This window comes from Crotalus tigris, unplaced genomic scaffold, assembly GCF_016545835.1.
Source record: "Crotalus tigris isolate CLP2741 ecotype Arizona unplaced genomic scaffold, ASM1654583v1 scf7180000017607.2124824, whole genome shotgun sequence".
NCBI classification, from domain to species: domain Eukaryota; kingdom Metazoa; phylum Chordata; class Lepidosauria; order Squamata; family Viperidae; genus Crotalus; species Crotalus tigris.
The window spans coordinates 1,204,281-1,223,693 of record NW_024096509.1 but is presented as its reverse complement, the minus strand read 5'-3'; the positions used below and the strand labels follow the sequence as shown (position 1 = coordinate 1,223,693).

General features: G+C 37.2%; 1 protein-coding gene across 1 annotated transcript in view; it reads left to right on the top strand.

Annotated features, from left to right (window-relative positions):
* GUCY1A2 (guanylate cyclase 1 soluble subunit alpha 2) overlaps positions 1–19,413 on the top strand; it is a 182,307-nt gene that overhangs the window by 72,633 nt on the left and 90,261 nt on the right. Inside the window, exon 5 of the mRNA XM_039322018.1 lies at positions 13,815–14,300. Coding sequence (XP_039177952.1) covers positions 13,815–14,300 — 486 coding nt within the window. The remainder of the gene's footprint in view (positions 1–13,814; positions 14,301–19,413) is intronic.

Here is a 19,413-nt window from a genome sequence, read left to right as displayed (position 1 = left end):
TGACATTTATTGGTGTGAGACATTTCCACCATCTACCTTAATATGGTCCCTTGCATTTCTGACGATTTACTCCTACAGCTTAAGGCATCACAAATCAATAGAAAAAAAAAGGTTAAACTTGTTGTCTTGGGGTTTGGAGCTATTGTACATTATGTAACACCCTGGCATTGTCTATAAATAACCTGAATTGTAACAGTAAGTCTGATGCTGTGAAGAACAATGTCTCTTGACAATTCATTCTGGGGGAATTCAACTATGGAAGATTAGACAAAAAAAGGCGCATTTCATAGTGAAAGGTTCATTTCTGAACCTATCCTTCTGACCTATTTAAATTTTCCATGCAGTTTTCTTACAACAGGCAACTGCATAGCTCTTTTTTTTAAGCACATAATTATATGGAATGGGGTTGGAGATTTTTCCACTTGAAGCCTATATCTTCTGTAATCAGTCTACTAGTTTAATGAAAAGTGGTTGTGCGAAAGAGGTCCATCCAGAAAACCAAACAGGATTTTGCATGGAATGGTTGCATATGGGCCACTTACACAGCCAGCCTTCAGAAATGAGAAGAGATCTTCTTGTCTCTGGGGGCTGGCTGCAGACAACCTGTTCTGCAAACACTCTGTGCCAAAATCCTGCTTGGAATTCAGGACAGATCTTTTTCAGTCCTGCCCGCTAGAGCAGAGGTCCTCAACCTGTGGGCCATGGCCGACTACTAGGCTGTGGCCTAATCACGACCAGGGCATGTGAGTGGCTGGCCAGTGTGTGTGCATCTGTGTGCAAGCAGCATCATAAGCATCAGGGAAGTTTGTAGTCTCACTCGCGGAAGCGTTGTCGGGTGTTCACGGCCTCACTCATGCAAGCATTGTCGCGGGTGCTTGTGGTCCCACTCACGCTCACATCGTCAAGGATGTCAATGGCCCCACTTACATTAGAGTCATTAAGGATGGTCATAGCCCCATCACACGAGCCTCAATGCAGGTACTTGTGATTCCACTCGCGCAAGACTTGTGGGCGTTCACGGCCCCACTCATGCAAGGATCATCGTGGGCATTTGCGGCCTCATTCCAGCAAGCGTCATCATGGTCACTCACAGTCCCACTCATTGCGGGCGCTCGCAGTCCCACTCACAAGAGTGTCGTCGAGGGCTGTCGCAGCCCCACTCGTGCAAGCCTCATTTGTGTGAGCATCGTTACAGGCGTTTGCATCCCACTCGTGAGCTTTGTTGCGGGTGCTTGCGGCCCCACTTGTGCAAGTGTTGCCCTGAACATTGCAGGTGTGCACACACCCACATACATGCACCTACTCCTCCCAAAACATCATTGCCTCTTTCCCCCCTCCTCCTTGCTCTGGGCCACCAATCTGGAAAGATTGGGGAACTCTACTTTAGAGGGATCCAACCCCATGCAAGGCTGAGTCCCTCTGGCAAGCAGCTCTTTGACAGCCCTTTCACTCAGTCTGCTTAATTACCCAGGAGATCAATTAATACCTACAATTAGGAGTATTCCAAGATTACAGTTGTTGAGTGAAGCAAACCAGTTCACATAATGCCTGAAGATTCTACTCTCAGTTGGGATCATATATCGAACAAAGACTAGCTGTATTTCCGTTCTGTCACACATTAAACTACAATTTCATCAAAACTTTTAGACAGACTTTGGAGTTCACACAGAAGGACTTTCAAATTTTACAAAGCCTTAGAAGCTCAGTTGTATATCCTAGTCTTAAGATGTAATCGTATTTTTCAAATGATTTTAAGTCTTCAGGTGCAAAGAGTAAAAGCCTTTTGAAATGAACTTGTCCTTTTTTAAAGGTGTCAGCTTTGGAATGTATATAACTTGGATCTGTCGCTATATAGCAGCAATTTTGCAGTTTATCTTCCAAAACTCAAAAAAAAAAAAGGAAACAAAGGAGAAGCACTCGTTCAAAGGAATGATCAAAATCATATTTAAAAAATCAAATATCCCTATCTTTACAATAAAAATAATAGAGTAAAAAGGAAATAGTTTAACATAATTTGATATTGGGAAAGGGGAAAAATAATAGGATAATAACAGAACATATCTAATTATATAGATATTTGGCCACCTGATATGTCAGTGTGAGTTAGCATCCTTTAAAAAGTAATAAACATAACATTTATCTGTGTGGACTTTGTATTTGGGAATGATTGAGGCAATCAGAGGACATCATGGGGCATCATAGAAAAGATACCATATGAAGACATGAATAAGAATTTCTTCCTTCCTGGATCCACAGAGACAAAGTCTCTGCAAATAAGGAGTCCCATAAAATCTTTCATTCAGTTGTTTTATTGTCCTATTATTTTTCCCTTTCCCAATTACAAATTGTTGTGTTAAGCTATTTCTCTTTTTATTATATTTTTTTATTGTAAAGCTGGTTCAAAGTCTGTAATAAAGATATTTGATTTTAATCAGAGGAATGACCAATGTGCATAAACAATTTGGAAAGTTGAGTGGAATAATAAGAGTTCTCTCAAAAATATGAAATCTTAATACAGTTATTAGTAATTGGATTTAGATGGCAACTTTGATACATAGCAATGGCAGCAATTCATATTAAAGGTATGTACAGTTACATGGTTATAAATAACTATTTGTTAAAAGTGTTTTTGAGTCACTTCCTTTTCTTTAAAATTCCAAACTGATTTGTAGTACTTACAAGGGCAGAAAATAAAAACAGAGTAGAAACAATCTATAAGAAGAAAGATATCGAGGAAGTTTATACTACCTAAGGCCAGCATTTTTTTTTTAAATTGAAAATTTTATTTTTTAAAACATACAATCATTTATAAAAATACAATAAAATTTTAAAATGGAGAAACCCCCCCCCTTACCCTCCCTCCCACCCCCACCCCCCCTCCCTTCACTTCCCAGAGCAGAATACAGGGTTAAAAAAAAAAGAAAATTATAATAATTAAGAAAAAAGAAAAAAAAGAGAGAAAAAAATATCATAATTAACCTTTAACTCCATAACCTATAAAACAATTCTCTATAATATTTGATATTCATTCATAAAATAAATAAAACTTTTTAATTCCATACTTTTTCTGAATATAATCTATCCACCTTCCCCATACAGTAATATATCTTTCTTGTGTATGATCCTTTAAATAAGCAGAAATTTTTGCCATTTCTGCAAAACTAGATACTTTAAATATCCATTCTTCTAAAGTAGGCAAAGAATCTTTCTTCCAATATAAACCTACTAGTAACCTTGCTGCAGTTAATAAATTCAACATCAAAGTAGTTTCTTTTTCATTTAAGTCAACAAAAATACCAAGTAAAAATAGTTGAGGAGTAAACTTTATCTTTTTTCTAAAAATCTTTTGAATGTTCCACCAAATCATAATCCAAAAAGCCTTTACTTTTTTACAATTCCACCAAATATGAAAGTATGTCGCATCATTATTGCCACATCTCCAACATTTGGGCTGTATGTTGGAATACATACAAGATAATTTTTTAGGATCTAAATGCCATCTATAAAACATTTTATAAAAATTTTCTCTCAAATTTTGAGCTTGTGTAAATTTAACATTTCTTGAGATCGGCTCCTGTATATTCTGAGCCCATTTAATCATACAGTCTTTAACCAATTCTGTTTCCGAATCTAACTCTAATAAAACATTATATATTCTTTTTATATGAGCTGGACCTTGGTTTTTAATCTGAATAACCAATTGTCTATCTTCTAGTGTTATTCCCTCTTTCTTGTCTACAGTCCATCTATCCATTATTTGTAAATATTGAAACCATGACTGTAGAATATTTTGCTGCCTTAATACATCTAGGGATTTCAAATGCCAATTCGAACCAGAACAAATTAACAATTCTTTGTATGAGATTTTATCAAAATTTGTCCCCTTAGAGGTTCCCTCAATTGCATGTCTGGGAATCCCCCAGATAGGTATTTTATAATTTAATCTATAATAATACTTCTTCCAAACACGAAGTAAGGCATTCCTCAAAATATGTGATTTAAAAGTCCGATCAACTTTCTTATTAAAAATTAAATATGCATGCCAACCGTATATTAAATCCCAACCTTCCAAAAAAAGAATATCCATATTTGTTAAATTAAGCCAATCACTTAACCAAGTTAGGGCGGCTGCATCATAATATAATTTCAAATTAGGTGCCTTAAGTCCCCCTCTTTCTCGAGCATCCTGTAATATCTTAAATTTAACCCTTGGTTTCTTCCCGGCCCATATAAAATTATTGATATCCTTTTGCCATTCCTCCAAATTTGCCTCTTTTTTAAGAATAGGTATCATCTGAAACAAAAAAAGGAACTTTGGTAGAACATTCATTTTTACAGCTGAAATTCTCCCCAACAATGACAATTGCAATTTTTTCCAATCTCTTAAATCCTTTTGGACTTTTGCCCATAATGGTTCGTAATTGTTCTTATACAATTTTCCATTTGAAGCAGTTAGATATACTCCCAAGTATTTAACCTTTTTTACCATCTGAAAACCTGTGGCTTTAATCAAACTTTCCCTTTCTTTAACTGACATATTCTTAGATAATATCTTAGTCTTATAATTATTAACTTTAAAACCAGAAACATTCCCATACTGTGTTATAAGTTCTAATAAACCATCAATCGCCTGATTCGGCTGTTCCAAAATTAAAACCAAATCATCCGCAAATGCCCGCAATTTATACTCATTCTTCCTTATCTTTACACCCTTAATTAACTTCGATTCCCGAATCTGAGTCAATAAAATTTCCAATGTTAAAACAAATAACAATGGGGATAATGGACATCCTTGTCTTGTCCCTTTTTGAATATTAAAATTCTCAGTCAATCCCCCATTTACAACAATTTGTGCAGATTGCTGCTGATATATAGCTTTAAGTGCATGTAAAAAATTATCCCCAAAATTCATTTTCTCTACCAAAGAAAATAAAAATTGCCAGTCCAATTGATCAAAAGCTTTTTCAGCGTCCAAAAAAATAAAAGCCACAGGAATCTGATTATTCTTATCCAAGTACTCAATTAAGTTAATAATTTGTCTAACATTATGTTTCATATATCTCCCTGTTATAAATCCTGCTTGATCACTATGAATCAAGTCTTTCATAACCTGCATTAATCTATTTGCCAAAATTTTTGTAAAGATCTTATAATCAACATTCAATAATGAAATTGGCCTATAATTCTTAGGCTCTGTAAGATCCTGATCTTCCTTCAGAATCAGTGATATAAAGGCTCTTTTCCAAGAAGGAGGAACTTGCATACCCAACAAAATACTATTAAAGAGTTCCTTTAACGGCTCTATCATTTCTTCAGATAAGATCTTATAATACCTAGAAGTCAGTCCATCTGTTCCAGGAGACTTTCCAACCTTTAACTGCTTAATAGCTAAACCAATTTCCTCCACAGTAATTAAACTATTCATCCCATTTTGTTGTTCCTCTGAAAGTCTAGGAAAATGTACTGATTGTAAATATTTATCTATATCCAAACCCCTTATATTATCACTTGAATATAATTTTGTGTAAAAGTCCAAAAAACTTTTTTTAATCAAATCTTGCTGAAAAACCTCAGTACCTTTATATTTTATTTTCTCTATAATTCTAGCTTTCTGTTTCTTTTGTAACTGATAAGCCAACCATCTCCCAGGCTTATTCGCATTGCAAAAAGTATTATGTCTCATGTACGACAGATTGGTAGCCACCTGATCTGCCATCAACATATTAAATTGTTCCTTAAGAATCTTTATAGATACCTTTAAATTATTATCAGTAGGGTTAAGAACCAACTCTTGTTCTTTTGATTTGATCTCTTCTTCTATTTCTCTACGTCTTTGTGACCCCTTTTCCCTAAAAACTTTATTCAATTGAATCAAAATTCCCCTCATATATGCTTTACTAGCGTCCCACACCATAGACATCGATGTTCCCTTATTCATATTTATAGTAAAAAAGTCCTTTAAATGTTCTTTACACTTTTGTACGAACTCCTCCCGATTAAATAAGTTCTCATTCAATCTCCAGGATCTTCTATTCCTGTCTTCCGAATATAACTCCATCCACACAGGACTATGATCTGACAATGTTCTGGGAAAAATTTTCACCTTCCTCACTCTAGGGAGGAAGTCACTAGTAATCAAAAAAAAAATCAATCCTTGAAAATGACTGGTGTCTATCAGAATAAAAAGTAAAGTCTCTATCACTTGTGTTCCTTTCTCGCCAAATATCAATAAGCTCCAGTTCTTCCTTCAAATCAAAGAAAGTCATAGGTAGTTTAGTTTGAATAAAAGTTTTAGAGGAACTTCTTTTGTCTATAGTTGGGTCTAAAACCCCATTCCAGTCACCCATCAAAATTACCGATTTATAATCCAACTGAGATATCTTGCCATGCAGCAACTTGTAAAATTGTTTCTGTTGTTGATTGGGAGCATATAGTCCAACAATAAGAACCTTTCGGCCTTGTAATAATAATTCCACAAAAAGATATCTTCCTTCAGAATCAGCCTCAATTAGTTTAGCTGAAAAAGTTTTCTTCACATAAATTACCACTCCCCCTTTTTTCCCAGGGGCTGGAGCAGTAAAATGTGTGCCCAGACGGGAATTCATCAAGAATTTAGAATCCTTTAAAGTTATATGAGTCTCCTGCAAACATATCAAATCATTATTATGTTGTTTCAAATAATGGAAAATCTTTCTTCGTTTCTGTGGCACGTTTAAGCCATTAACATTCCAGGTCAGGAACCTGACCATCTCCACCGGCCTGGAGCCTCTGGAGCATGGCCTGCAGATCTGCTGTCGAAGATCTTTTTGGTCTTGCCCCTCCCACAGGCTCTGTAACAACCAAACTTTCACCACTCTTCTGCAACTGCTCTTTTTCTTTACGTTTATGGGCAGCTCGTGTCATCCTTTGCTCTTTTATGTCAGAATTCTGTGCAGCTTGTTCCATAACCATCATTGATGAGGCTCCTGCCATAAGAGACTCTTCCGTCATCCTTATTTGTGGAGGTGGTGACAATCTTGCTTTTAAGATAGACTGATAAAAATCTCTTGCTTTGGAAACAGTAGTTAATCTGTGACGTATCCCTTCATAATTTACTATTATTCCTCTTGGAATCTCCCATCTGAACTGAATTTGACGATGTTTCAGCTCATCAGACAAGAAAGTAAAATCTTTTCTGGCTCTTAAAATTTTTGGAGGTATCTCTTTTAAAATTACCACGTCTTGATCAGCAATTTGAAACTTTTGTTTGTAAAAAGCCTGTATAATTTCATTGCGGATAGATCTTCTAGAAAAGTAAATAACCACATCTCTTGGTAGATTTCTCTGTCTAGCAACCCGTGAATTAACTCTAAAAAATTTTTCTATCTCATTCTCAATTATTTCAGGCTGCCAGCCAATATTAGGAGCAATATCTTTCACAATAAGCATCTTTAAGTCTTCCTGAGGGTTCTCCCTCAGGCCTCTGATACGCAATGCGTGTTCCATCTCCCTATATTGTGAAATGATTTGTTCATCCTGTGTAATTTCTATCTTGTTCTCTACCTCCTGCATTCTAAATTCCATCCTTGATGCATTTTCAGTAATCTTTTCCATCTGGTTATCAATCCTCTCTATGTGCAGGGCTAAGCCCTGAAAGGCCAGAAGGATATGGTCTCTTACTTGTTTGTTCTTTTTCTCCAATAATTCTTCTGTATTAGCCCTCTCTGCAATTATAAGATCTTTTACCTCCTCCTTAATATCCAGGGCATGCTGTTTTAAAGCATCTTGTAAATCATTAAGAGAAATTGCAGGAGGAGGAGGAGAAGGTGGAGGTGATTTTGGTTTCTGAGATGCAGGCTGAGGCATTGGAGAAGAAATAGGAGCCCTAAGGCCAGCATTAAAAAGTTACATTTTTTAAAAGCATTTAAAATGTGACACCATTCAGGAAGCCTTTTAGTAGAAGTCATTCCAAAGAGTAGTTGTCATCGTTGGGGAAATTCATTCTATGTAGCCACCAAATGGTAGTCTGCAAAGCACACCATCAAGCCATAAGGCAGTTGAGGCAATGAGTGACCTCCAGAGATTGTTGTTGTTGTTCAGTCACTAAATCATGCCTGATTCTTCGCAACCCCATGGACCACAGTGAGCCAGGCTCCCCTTTCCTCCACTGTCTCTCAAAATTTGCCCAAATTCATGTTCATTGCATCAAGACAGTATCTAACCATCTCATCCTCTGCTGTCCCCTTCTCCATTTGCCTTCCATCTTTTCCAACATCAGGTTTTTTTCCGGTGAGTTCTCTCTTTTCATTTGGTGGCCAAAGTATTTGAGCTTCAGCTTCAATATCTATCCTTCCAAAGGACAGCCAGGATTGTTTCTTTTAGGATTGTCTGATTTAATCTCCTTGCAGTCCAAGGGACTCTCAAGAATCTTCTCCAGCACCACAGTTCGAAAGCATCAATTCTTTGACACTCAGCCTTTCATATTATGGTCTCACTCTCACAGCCATACATTACTACCAGGAAAACGATAGCTTTGACTGTACGGACCTTTGTCAGCAAGGTGATGTCTCTGTTTTTAATATGCTGAGATTTCCCAAACTTTAACTCTGGTACCCTGCAGCATTAGCCATCTTGGTTGAGGCTACTTGATGATGTAGATCAGAAAACTGAATCTACCCTAAAGTGACAAACAAGATTATTCATAATTTGGAAAGAATAGTGTAATGGTATATGGAAATGGCTTGGGGAGACAGAAGGAAGAGCTGCAGACTAGGCAACAGCCAGATAAGAGGCAACTGAGACCACAGAAGAAATGGGGGCATGGCAAAACTTCTCAGAAGGGATCCTTCTTATTTTATTAGACATTAAAAGCAAGTGGGGGGGGGAGATATCCATTCAGACTTGCAGATTCTGCTCTTGGAGGCTTACAATAAAGATAGAGCTGGTCTTCTGTAGGCTCAGTTAAGATAAGATAAGATAACCTTTATTGTCATTTTTCTGAAGCAGTGATGCTTCCAAACTGGACTGTGATGCTGTATGATAGGATGCTCTTGATCGCCCCTCTGTAGAAAGTGGTAAGGACAGGGGAAGGAAGATGTGCTTTTCTCATGAGACGCAGAAAATGCAGGTGCTGCTGTGCCCGCTTCACCATTGTCTCGCTTTTTAGCGACCAGTATTTGTTTGAACTACCTCCTAAGACTGACAAATAGATTGACCAATGCCACGTTTTGGGTTGCATTCTCCTCTTATTTCCCCATATTTTGGTCTCAGGGAAAGAAATGGGTAGCTATATCTAGATCCCGCCCACAAGTTTTTCCACCCTTTTTAAGGAGCTCATGTGAATAATGTGGAGAATGAAAGGAATCCAAGAAGGTGTAGACTATAACATGTGCCTTCCGGCATAATTAGAAACAATATGTTCCTAACAGTTTCAGAGCCTGATTTTGATTTGCTTTTCTGTTTGTGAATATACACAGTGATTGCCCAGAATGAAACTTTACAAAAAATAATTAGAAGCAATAATCGTAAAACAAACAGTTCAAGACAATACCAGATGAAAACCAAATCCAAAGCAGCAGGTTAAAACCAGCAGGCTGAATATTCAGACATTTACTAACAGCTCAAAAGTGGAAAACAAAATGCTGGCTATATAATATATTCTTTTGTAGAAAAAAATATGGATGATGTGCTTGTTCTGCTGTTGATTTTATAATGCATGGAAACAAGCTGTTCTGGTACTTTTAATAGAAAACCAGGACATTATTGGTATTATTACATGCTGGGTCTTTATCATTATACTCTCATTCCCTAGACTGTACTTCCCTTTTTAATTTTGAATATTAAACAAAACTTGTGATACAGGTTTGTGACACCATAAACATGCTACAGTAATCCATACTCATATATTTATGATGCTATCAGTATTTATTAAAAACATAAGTAGTATAGGAAAAGAAAAGTCAGTGCATATTTATTAGTTCATATAGCATTACCCAGAAGACATCTTATTAAAAAGACAAAATTGGAAATGTTTAGCTTTGAGAAGGAGAGAACAAAGATGATGGCAATCTTAAAATACCTGATGATGTCACATTGAAAGTACTCAAAATCTGTACTCTTGTCTTTTTTTGAATACAGGGCATAAAATAATACATTTAAGTTATAGGAAGATTGGCTCAGCTGATGTGGGCAAAAATACACGCATAGCAAACTGCTGTGCTTCCCCCCCACAAACATCATAACCTTTTGATACCCTTTGTCCCAGTGAAGCAGCCAGAAGGTCATCCCCTTTTGACTTAATGCCTCACCTACCTAAACAGATAATATGCTTAGTTCCTTCCTATCTTTTCCTGTCTTTGTTAGTTCTTTCTCCTTTGATCTGCCTGTATTTGTTCTTTACCTGGTCTTTGACCATGTAATGTGTTACTAGGAAATAGTTGCTTATATGAAGGAATTTTCCAATGAAGAAACTTTATGTCAGCATCTAATGGTTAAGCTTGTGTATGTAACAAGAATATAAAAACCAATAAACTCACAGAGTTTGTCAAGCTGGGTCCTGCAGCTTCAAACCTCTGCTCAAGACATGCCTGTGTCTTTTTCTTAGCGTCTTACAAGCTGATTAGGACTCTGGTTGATAATTTGCAAGCCCATGTTTGAAGCCTGAATACTGGTGTGTGACAGGATGAGCTTCTATCATTCACTCCAGTTCCTGCCAACCTAGCAGTTTGAAAACATGCAAATGCAAGTAGATAAATAGGTACCACTTCAATGGACTTGGCATCCCCAGGAGGGAGTCCCCAAATTGGCATCCCCAGGAGGGTGATGTCACTTGTTAATCATTTCAACACGGAACTCTTTGGTCTTCTGACATGGAAGTATAGTATAGGAAGGCTTTTATCATTTTTTATATTTTATTATTGTTTTGTAAGCTGCTCCCATGTTTCCCTGAAAATAAAACCCAACTGGAAAATAAGCCTCAGCATGATTTTTCGGGATGCTTTTAATATAAGCCAAAAACAAGCCCCAGTTAAGATCGTCAGCAGACAGACACATTTAGTACCGTAAATTTTCCCGAAAATAAGACCTAACCTAGAGGTAAGATATTTCAGTTTGAATTCTTGGATTGAGTGAGAATAGGACTCAGTGGCCTAAGTAGCCCTTTCCTCTTCTAGGATGTTATGATCCTATGTCGTTGGTTACATCTGCAGTCCATCTTTGTGAAGGGGTCTTCTGATAGCTGAGCTTTGCAGTAGTGTGTATTTTAAAAATAATAGTGTGTATTTTAAAAGTAATAACTATAACAGTAGATTTTGGGTAGCACATAGGAAAACACAAAGAACAAGGGAGTGGCCATGAAATTAAATTACAACTTTCTAGGAAAAAGGCTCTCTCCTCTATGGAGTTTGGTATAGTGGTTAAGGCATTAGGCTTGAAACTGGGAGACCAGGAGTTCTAATCCCAGTTTAGGCACAAAGCCATCAGGATGACCTTGAGCCAATCACTTTCTCTCAGCTTTAGAAATGAGGCAATGGCAAACCACATCTTAGAAACCTTGCCAAGAAAACTTCAGGGACTTGTCCAGGCAGTGCCAGAGAATCGAATGTAATTGAATGGAAGGAAAATGTCTGTCTGTCTGTCTGTCTGTCTGTCTGTCTGTCTATCAATCATCATCTGTCATTTATTTGTCTATCTTATCTATGGGACTGGAATCATTTTTTAATCATTTTTAACAAATGTCCATACACATTTGTTTTCTTGAATAAGAAACAGAAACCTCTTTTCTTTACATGTTATATATGAAGCAGTATGCTTATAAAAATGAGCTGATCATTTTAAACTTGATACTCATAAGTTTAATGCCATTCCCTTCTTAGATGGGAACAAACAGCTAGATGGTATTCAAGGAAGCCTCTTAAGTCCCTTTACAGTTGTTATTTGAGGGGAAACAGGAGTAAACAGACTTCAAGAATTGGTATTAATTATCTATACTGTAAATCTTAATCAGCTCCATTAATAACAATAGCAATCCTTAACTGTTGGTAATATTCACATATAAAGTGCTGACATTTTTCTAGGAATGAGGCAAGAAAATAAAAGAAAGTAATGAAAAAGTTGCATGTTTCTGGCCAAGCAAAGGGACCAAGTTTGTCTTGTTTTCATTATAACATTCTTCTTGGGGAGGATAGAGGTTGAGCTTCATTATGACTCCTTAGTTTTCTTTTCCCCTCAACTTAATCAGGACTATGAATTACTCTTAATTAGCAGCAAGTTTAGAATTTCCTGGCTTGTAACTTATAAAAACAAGCAAATGATAGCAGTTGGCATGGATCTCTCCTTCTTTTCAAATAAGTGTACATTTTAGAAAAGTTGTTGTAGAATGATAATAAAATGATAATAAAAGTACAACTTTTGATAAACAAATCCATTGTTACATCAGCATCCCGGTGTCCATGGACTTTTTCATTGCACAATGTTAGAATAACCTCCATACTTTAAGTGGTCTGGTAATTTAAGACATCAGCTTGGAGATAAAGGAATATCATATTGCTTAGATGATTTCCAATTTTCCCATAGTTTTGATAATACCAATTTATTTAAATGTCAATTTTACTGAGAAAATGCTACTTGGAATGCATTTAAGTTCCGAGTTTTACTTTCCTGCATCATGTATACTGGTTACTTCTTTGCAAATGAAGCTATTTTATGGTGCTTTGCCTAAATGTCAGACTATTTGTGCATTGTTAGGTAATGACATAACAAATAAGTATCTAAAAGCTTCTCCCCCCCCCCAAAAAAAAAGAGAATTTAAGAGAAAGGAGAATTTTATATGCATTATAAATTTGGACATGGTTATATCAAATGTTACTCATGGACTCTTGGAATGATGTCTATATTTTACTCAAGGCTGTTCACTCATTATTATTGCAATACAAATACAAGCATATTTAAGTCAATTTCTGCTGGTTTGGGCCAAAGAAGCAAAACAAGAACCTTCAGAAATAAATATAGTTGGGGGAAAAATTAGGAATAGTTTGCCTGGATCCTCTCATGACTGAAAAATAATCCCCTTGCTTAGTTGAAACTCTGAGCTTTATTTAACTTTCTTTAAATTGCTGTATATCACTATATTTGACAGCACATATTTTCTCTTAGCAGGCAAGGGCAGAAACTGCCAGATTAAGTGATTTAAACAAAATAAAGAGTTGCTGAGAAAATTTCTTTTTCCTAGCTCCTGAGCCAAGCCAGATGTCAAATAGCTTAGATATGGTTTACGCATGAAACAATGTGTGAAGTGTTCAGGGATTCCACTACTGTATCAATTAATTGACAGGTTTTGCTTGAAGAAGACACCTGTTGGCCTTTTTTTTCCTCTGTGGGCATAGTTAATTTCTTGTCTCCCATGGTTATATACTTTTTATATATTTATCAGCATTACATAGCAGAGGATTTATAAGCCATCCAGAGCCAGTCTGGATTTGGGCAACGCTAAAATCAAATCAGATCAAATATGAATGCATAAATATATATTCCAAAATGGATGTATAATAAACAAGTTATTTGAACAATTCAATTGATATTCATATTAATGAAAAAAAAATGTATGCAAAGAATGCACAGAAAATCATTTGTTAGGCAGTGTTTCTCAACCTTGACAATTTTAAGGCATGTGGACTTCAACATTGCTGGCTGTGGAATTCTAGGAGTTGAAGTCCACATGCCTTAAAATTGTCAAGGTTGAGAAACACTGTGTGAGAGCAAATGACTGCTGCTTTGATAGCTTTAAATGTTTGCTTTAAGAGTCTAATTCTGCATTATTAAATGTTTCTTCATTCCAGGTCATGGAAATCAAAGGACAAATGATCCACGTCCCAGAATCAAACTGTATTTTGTTTTTGGGCTCACCATGTGTGGACAAGTTGGATGAACTGATGGGTCGAGGCCTCCACCTTTCAGACATACCAATTCACGATGCTACCCGTGATGTCATCCTTGTCGGGGAGCAGGCTAAAGCCCAGGATGGCTTGAAGAAGAGGATGGACAAGCTTAAAGCAACATTAGAACGAACGCACCAAGCTCTAGAAGAGGAGAAGAAGAAAACAGTGGATCTTCTTATCTCAATCTTCCCAGAAGAAGTGGCCCAGCAGCTCTGGCAGGGGCAGCAAGTTCAAGCCAGAAAATTTGATGATGTTACAATGCTCTTTTCAGACATTGTTGGCTTCACTGCTGTCTGTGCCCAGTGTACACCCATGCAAGTGATCAGTATGCTCAATGAGCTTTACACCAGATTTGACCACCAATGTGGATTCCTAGATATCTATAAGGTAACAACATCTTTCACCCTTCAATTTTTCCAAAAGTATGATATTGCTAACATACCTTTTCTTACTAACAGTTTTCTATTTTTTTATTAAAAGGTTGATCTAAGCCAGTGGTTCTCAACCTTTCTAATACCGTGACCCTATAATACAGTTCCCCATGTTGTGGTGACCCCCAACCACTTATACATCACCGGGTGCCAGGGGCATGGCCAAAGAAAAGGGGGAAAAATGGCGGACAGCCTTGCTTGGCGACCCCCATGAAATGGTTGTTCAACCCCAAATGAGGTCCCAACCCACAGGTTGAGAACTACTGATCTAAGCTACATGGTTGTTGCTAGAAATTTGACCGTAGGGAAAAAGTGAGCAATGGGGTGATCCAGTCTAGAAATGTGAATAGGCTAGAAGGCAAGGATCAGATATTATTATTATTATTATTATTATTATTATTATTCTCAATCATCGCACAGTCAGCCAGATGTTCAGACTGGATTTGGCATTTTATCTACCTATCGAGTCCTTACCCAGGACCTGGGATAGGCAGATGTGGATGTTTGATGGTATTACAGGTATCGTCGCAGGATGGAAGCAGTTCCTAATAAGGCCGCCTTTTGCAATTGACTAATAGCAAATTTGTCAATGCCAATGGTGTTCAAGTGGTGCTCCAGTTGTTTTGGGATTGCGCCCAAGCAATTATTATTATTATTATTATTATTATTATTATTATTATTATTATTATTATCTGATCCTTGCCTTCTAGCCTATTCACATTTCTTTAAATAAGATCTTTAAAGTGATTTTATTTTTATTGTTGATATATAATCAACAAATTAGAAGTGAGCTGAGTTGGAACCATGCTTCTTGATGTACCATATTCAAAATTGGCAGCCCTCTCATTCCTAGATTGAACTGACACAATGTATTTTAACAATTTCAGATTTCTCCTATTATCATTCAATTGTCTTTTAGTTCCAAGGCTGAAGAGTTTAATTATATTAGGTGAATAACTGGTACAAACGTGCCCCCTCCTCCACTTTCAAAAATCAAATTTGGAACCATTGTGTACAAAAACCAAATGACATTACAGGTAGTCCTCGACTTACAACCACAATTGAGCCCAAAATATCTGTTGTTAAACAAGACAGTTGTTAAATGAGTTTTGTCCCATTTTACAACCTTCCTTGCCACAGTTTTTAAGTGAATCACTACAGTTGTTAAGTTAGTAATGTGGTTGTTGAGTGAATCTGTCTTCCCCATTGGCTTTGCTTGTCAGAAGGTCACGTAAGGTGATCACATGACCACAGGACACTGCAGCCATCATAAATGTGAGTTAGTTGCCAAGCGTCTAAATTTTGATCTTGTGACCATGGGGATGCTGCAAAGATCATAAATGTGAAAAACAATCATAAGTCACTTTTTTCAGTGCTGTTGTAACTTTGAACAGTCACTAAGCAAATGGTTATAGCTTGGGAACTACATTTAACTGGTCTAGAGTCTACTTATGTATCTAAATTCTAGAACATCCTGACAAAACTCATATCTGGTGTATGGTTTCTTTATAGACAGAAATGTCCAACTGTCTTATTTCTTAGCTGCTGCTCTGGGCTGATTGCTGATTTTGCTTAGTTGTATACTCAGTAGAGAGTATTGAATGATTTATTGCTATCAAATGATGCCTGGGATATCAGATTTTCTGCAAAATGTTATGAGACTTATTGGTTGTATATCTTGCTGGCCAATAGTGAACTTTTGGGTGGTCTTTGGTTTTTCTTAGTGATGGATAGTAATGGTGAGCAGTGTCTATTTGTGTATTTCTATTATCTTCAAACATATTTCTCAAGCTAAGCATTTATGAATATGAGATGAACAGATCTCTTTGATACCTTTAAAATCCAATGGGTGAATGCTAAGAAAAGTATTGGATTTTTTTTTTTATCAAAATCTGTTTTCCTCTTTGGAAGAAACTGCACCAGAAATTCACAGAATCTTTTGATAATAAGTTACCATATGTGATGGGTGAGCAGATCATAATATAATTTAGGAGCAATTGCGTAAGCATTGCTAATTTCGCAGTTATAACAGCTCAACCATCTTAGATATCTAATTCCCAACACAAGAAAATTAAATCATTTTTGCCTCACATTTCTGCTTTCTGAAAAAGAGCACTCTTAAAAATGCCCAATCAGATCAAGAAAATGTTTTCTACCCTCCCACATGATACATCGCCCCTTTTGTTTGACAGCTTGGGACATATGATTTTGTACTATAAATTATTATCCATCAATCTCCCATAAATTCTAGTAAGAGTTGAAAATGTCTTTTACTGGGCATAATTTTTAAAAATGTAATCAAATGGTCAAAGAAGATGAGTATGGCCATATGATGGAATGTAGTCCGGAGTTGCAGAAGGGAGGGGCTGTTTCCCAGAGAGCAAAGAGGTAGCAGAGTGTTTGGAATCTATGGTAGGGAGGAAGAGTTTTTTTTTAAAAAGGTAAAGATTTCCCCTGTCCAATCATGTTTGACTCTAGGGGGTGGTACTCTTCTCCGTTTCTTAGCCAAGGGAGCCAGCATTGTCTTTCTGTGGTCATGTGACCAGCATGACTATATGCTGAGGCACACAAACACTGCTCCTTTCCCACCAAAATGGTACCTATTTATTTACTTGTATTTGCATGCTTTCAAACTGCTACCGTAGGTTGGCAGGAGCTGGGACAATGAATGGAAACTCAACCCATCATGCAGTGTTCGGGTCTTGAACCTAGTCCTAGACTATCAGGGAAGCAAAGGCAATCCCCCCTTGCAATTCTTAGAATATATTTATTATGAAGGAAGAATGACATATGGGGTTATTTCTGAGTAATTCTTTATTGCTGTTCACCTATAGATAGAATCTTGTCAGACTAAAACAAAAATATGCAAAACTATTAGATCATCATTTTAGCCACTGTCTATCCATTACAGCAGAGGTCCCCAACCCCTGGTCCATGGACCAGTACCAGGCCATGGCATGCCAGCAACCAGTCTGCACAAACAAGCAAAACTCATCCGGGAGATGCAGGCAGTACAGAAAACCATGTACCTTCTGGTCCGTGGAAAAATCTCTCTCCATGGAACTGGTCCCTGCTGCCCAAAAGGTTGGGGACCTCTGCACTACAGGATGAAGGCCTCTTCCGCATGTTTCCAAGCAATATGATCCTCAACTTTCTTTTGTCAGTTGGGTACACAATACTTGCTGATGTCATTGATCCATCTTGTGGCCATCTCTTTCGTGGATGCTTTTTATCAAACGGAATCCATTCTAAGACTGCCTTGGTTTACCTGTCTTCAGTTCTTCTTGCTAAGTGATCAGCTCATTTCCATTTCAATTCTTTTATTCTTTTGATGATATTATATACTTTTGTTTGTTCTCCAATCCATGTGCATGTCTTTCTATCTTCTATCTAAACCAGAGGTCCCCAACCTTTTGGGCACCAGGGACCGGTTACACGGAGAGAGGTTTTTCCACAGACTGGAGGGGGTGTGGTTTTGTGTGCTGCCTGCATCCTATGGATGGGGCTTTCCTTGTTTGTGCGGGCCGATTGCTGGCATGCCATGGCCTAGTACTGGTCCACGGCCCGGGGGTTGGGGATCCCTGATCTAAACCACATACATCAAGAAAATCTGCTGAGATAATTAGATATACTGCATGAATTGCTAGGGGAATCTCCTGTCTACCAGAGATTCCAAGCTCTGCTATCACTTTGCCCTCTGGAAATCAGCCCCTCCCTCCTGTGTCTATGGAGATTCTCAGTCATCCAGTTTATGGTTGTCCCAAAGGTGCTTTTTTCAAAAGGCAACTGGACTTTGTTTTTCCTTGAAGACGTTTTGCTACTCATCCAAGAAGCTTCTTCAGTTCTGACTTCAGTTCTTCAGTCAGGACTACATTCTACCATAGGACATCACTTACTCTTTAAAAAGATGTAGCAATTCCTTCCATTGCTCATCTCAATGAGGATAATTAAGCACAGTACTGGCAGTGAGGATTATCTGTGGTCTTAAAAAGGCAGTGAATCTTTTTCTTTATGGCCTCAAAAAACCACAAATTGAGTGACCATGCTTAAAAATCAAAAAATTGCTCTATCCCTTCATCTGTGCTCTGCACAGAAGCTTAATTGTATTCTGTTATATCCATGCTGTACGGTGTTTTGATTTCCCACAGCTGTAATTTGAGCCTCACTAATACAGATTCTTGCCAGAAATTTCTTGAAAAAAAGAACAAACTTTCATGGTGTAAAATTGTTAACAGGCTGTACCTTCTCCTTAGCATTTTTCTCTTTTTAAGGGATGGCTATATTGACCCTAGTTAGACAAAACAGTTTGAAATATTCACTTGCACTATGCATCACTGTCTGTGCTCTCGCATGCAAAACCATGCCATTCTTCAGATTCAGATTCTTCTTTAGAATGTGCTTCATGTATAATCATTAGAGCAATGAAACACTTAAATCTTCCCCACTCATGGTTGTATTCAAATATCTTTTACTTCAAGAACACAGTTGGAAATGCTGGAGAATGCTAAGAAAGGTATTCCTTACTCTGTGTTGCTACCTGAATGTCTGAATGCTGGTCTGAGAGTACTTTTCCATTCAAAACTGCAGGTACAGATAGAGTCATCTTAAAGCCCCTAAGATTTAGGAATAGGGCTCAAATAAAACTGAGCCTTAGATTTTTAGAACAATATGTGATTATCTAGGATTCTACAATTAAACCAAGATACTTTTTAGTTATGTACAGAATAATAGAGTTGGAGGGGACCTTGGAGGTCTTCTATTCCAACCCCCTGCTCAAGCAGTAGATATTATAACATTTCAGACAAGTGACTGTCCAGTCTCTTCTTACAAGTCTCCAGTGATGGAGCACCCACAACGTCTGAATGCAAGCAGTTCCACTGGTTAATTCTTCTTAGTGTCAGGAAATTTCTCTTTAGTCTAGGTTGCTTCTATTAGTTTCCATCCATTGTTTCTTGTCTTGCCTTCTGGAGAAAAGTTTTTGTATACTGTGTTAAGAAAATGTGAATTGCTGGGGGGGGGAAGCAAAGTGGAATGCATGTGTGTATTTGTACCTAAGAGAGATTAAAAAT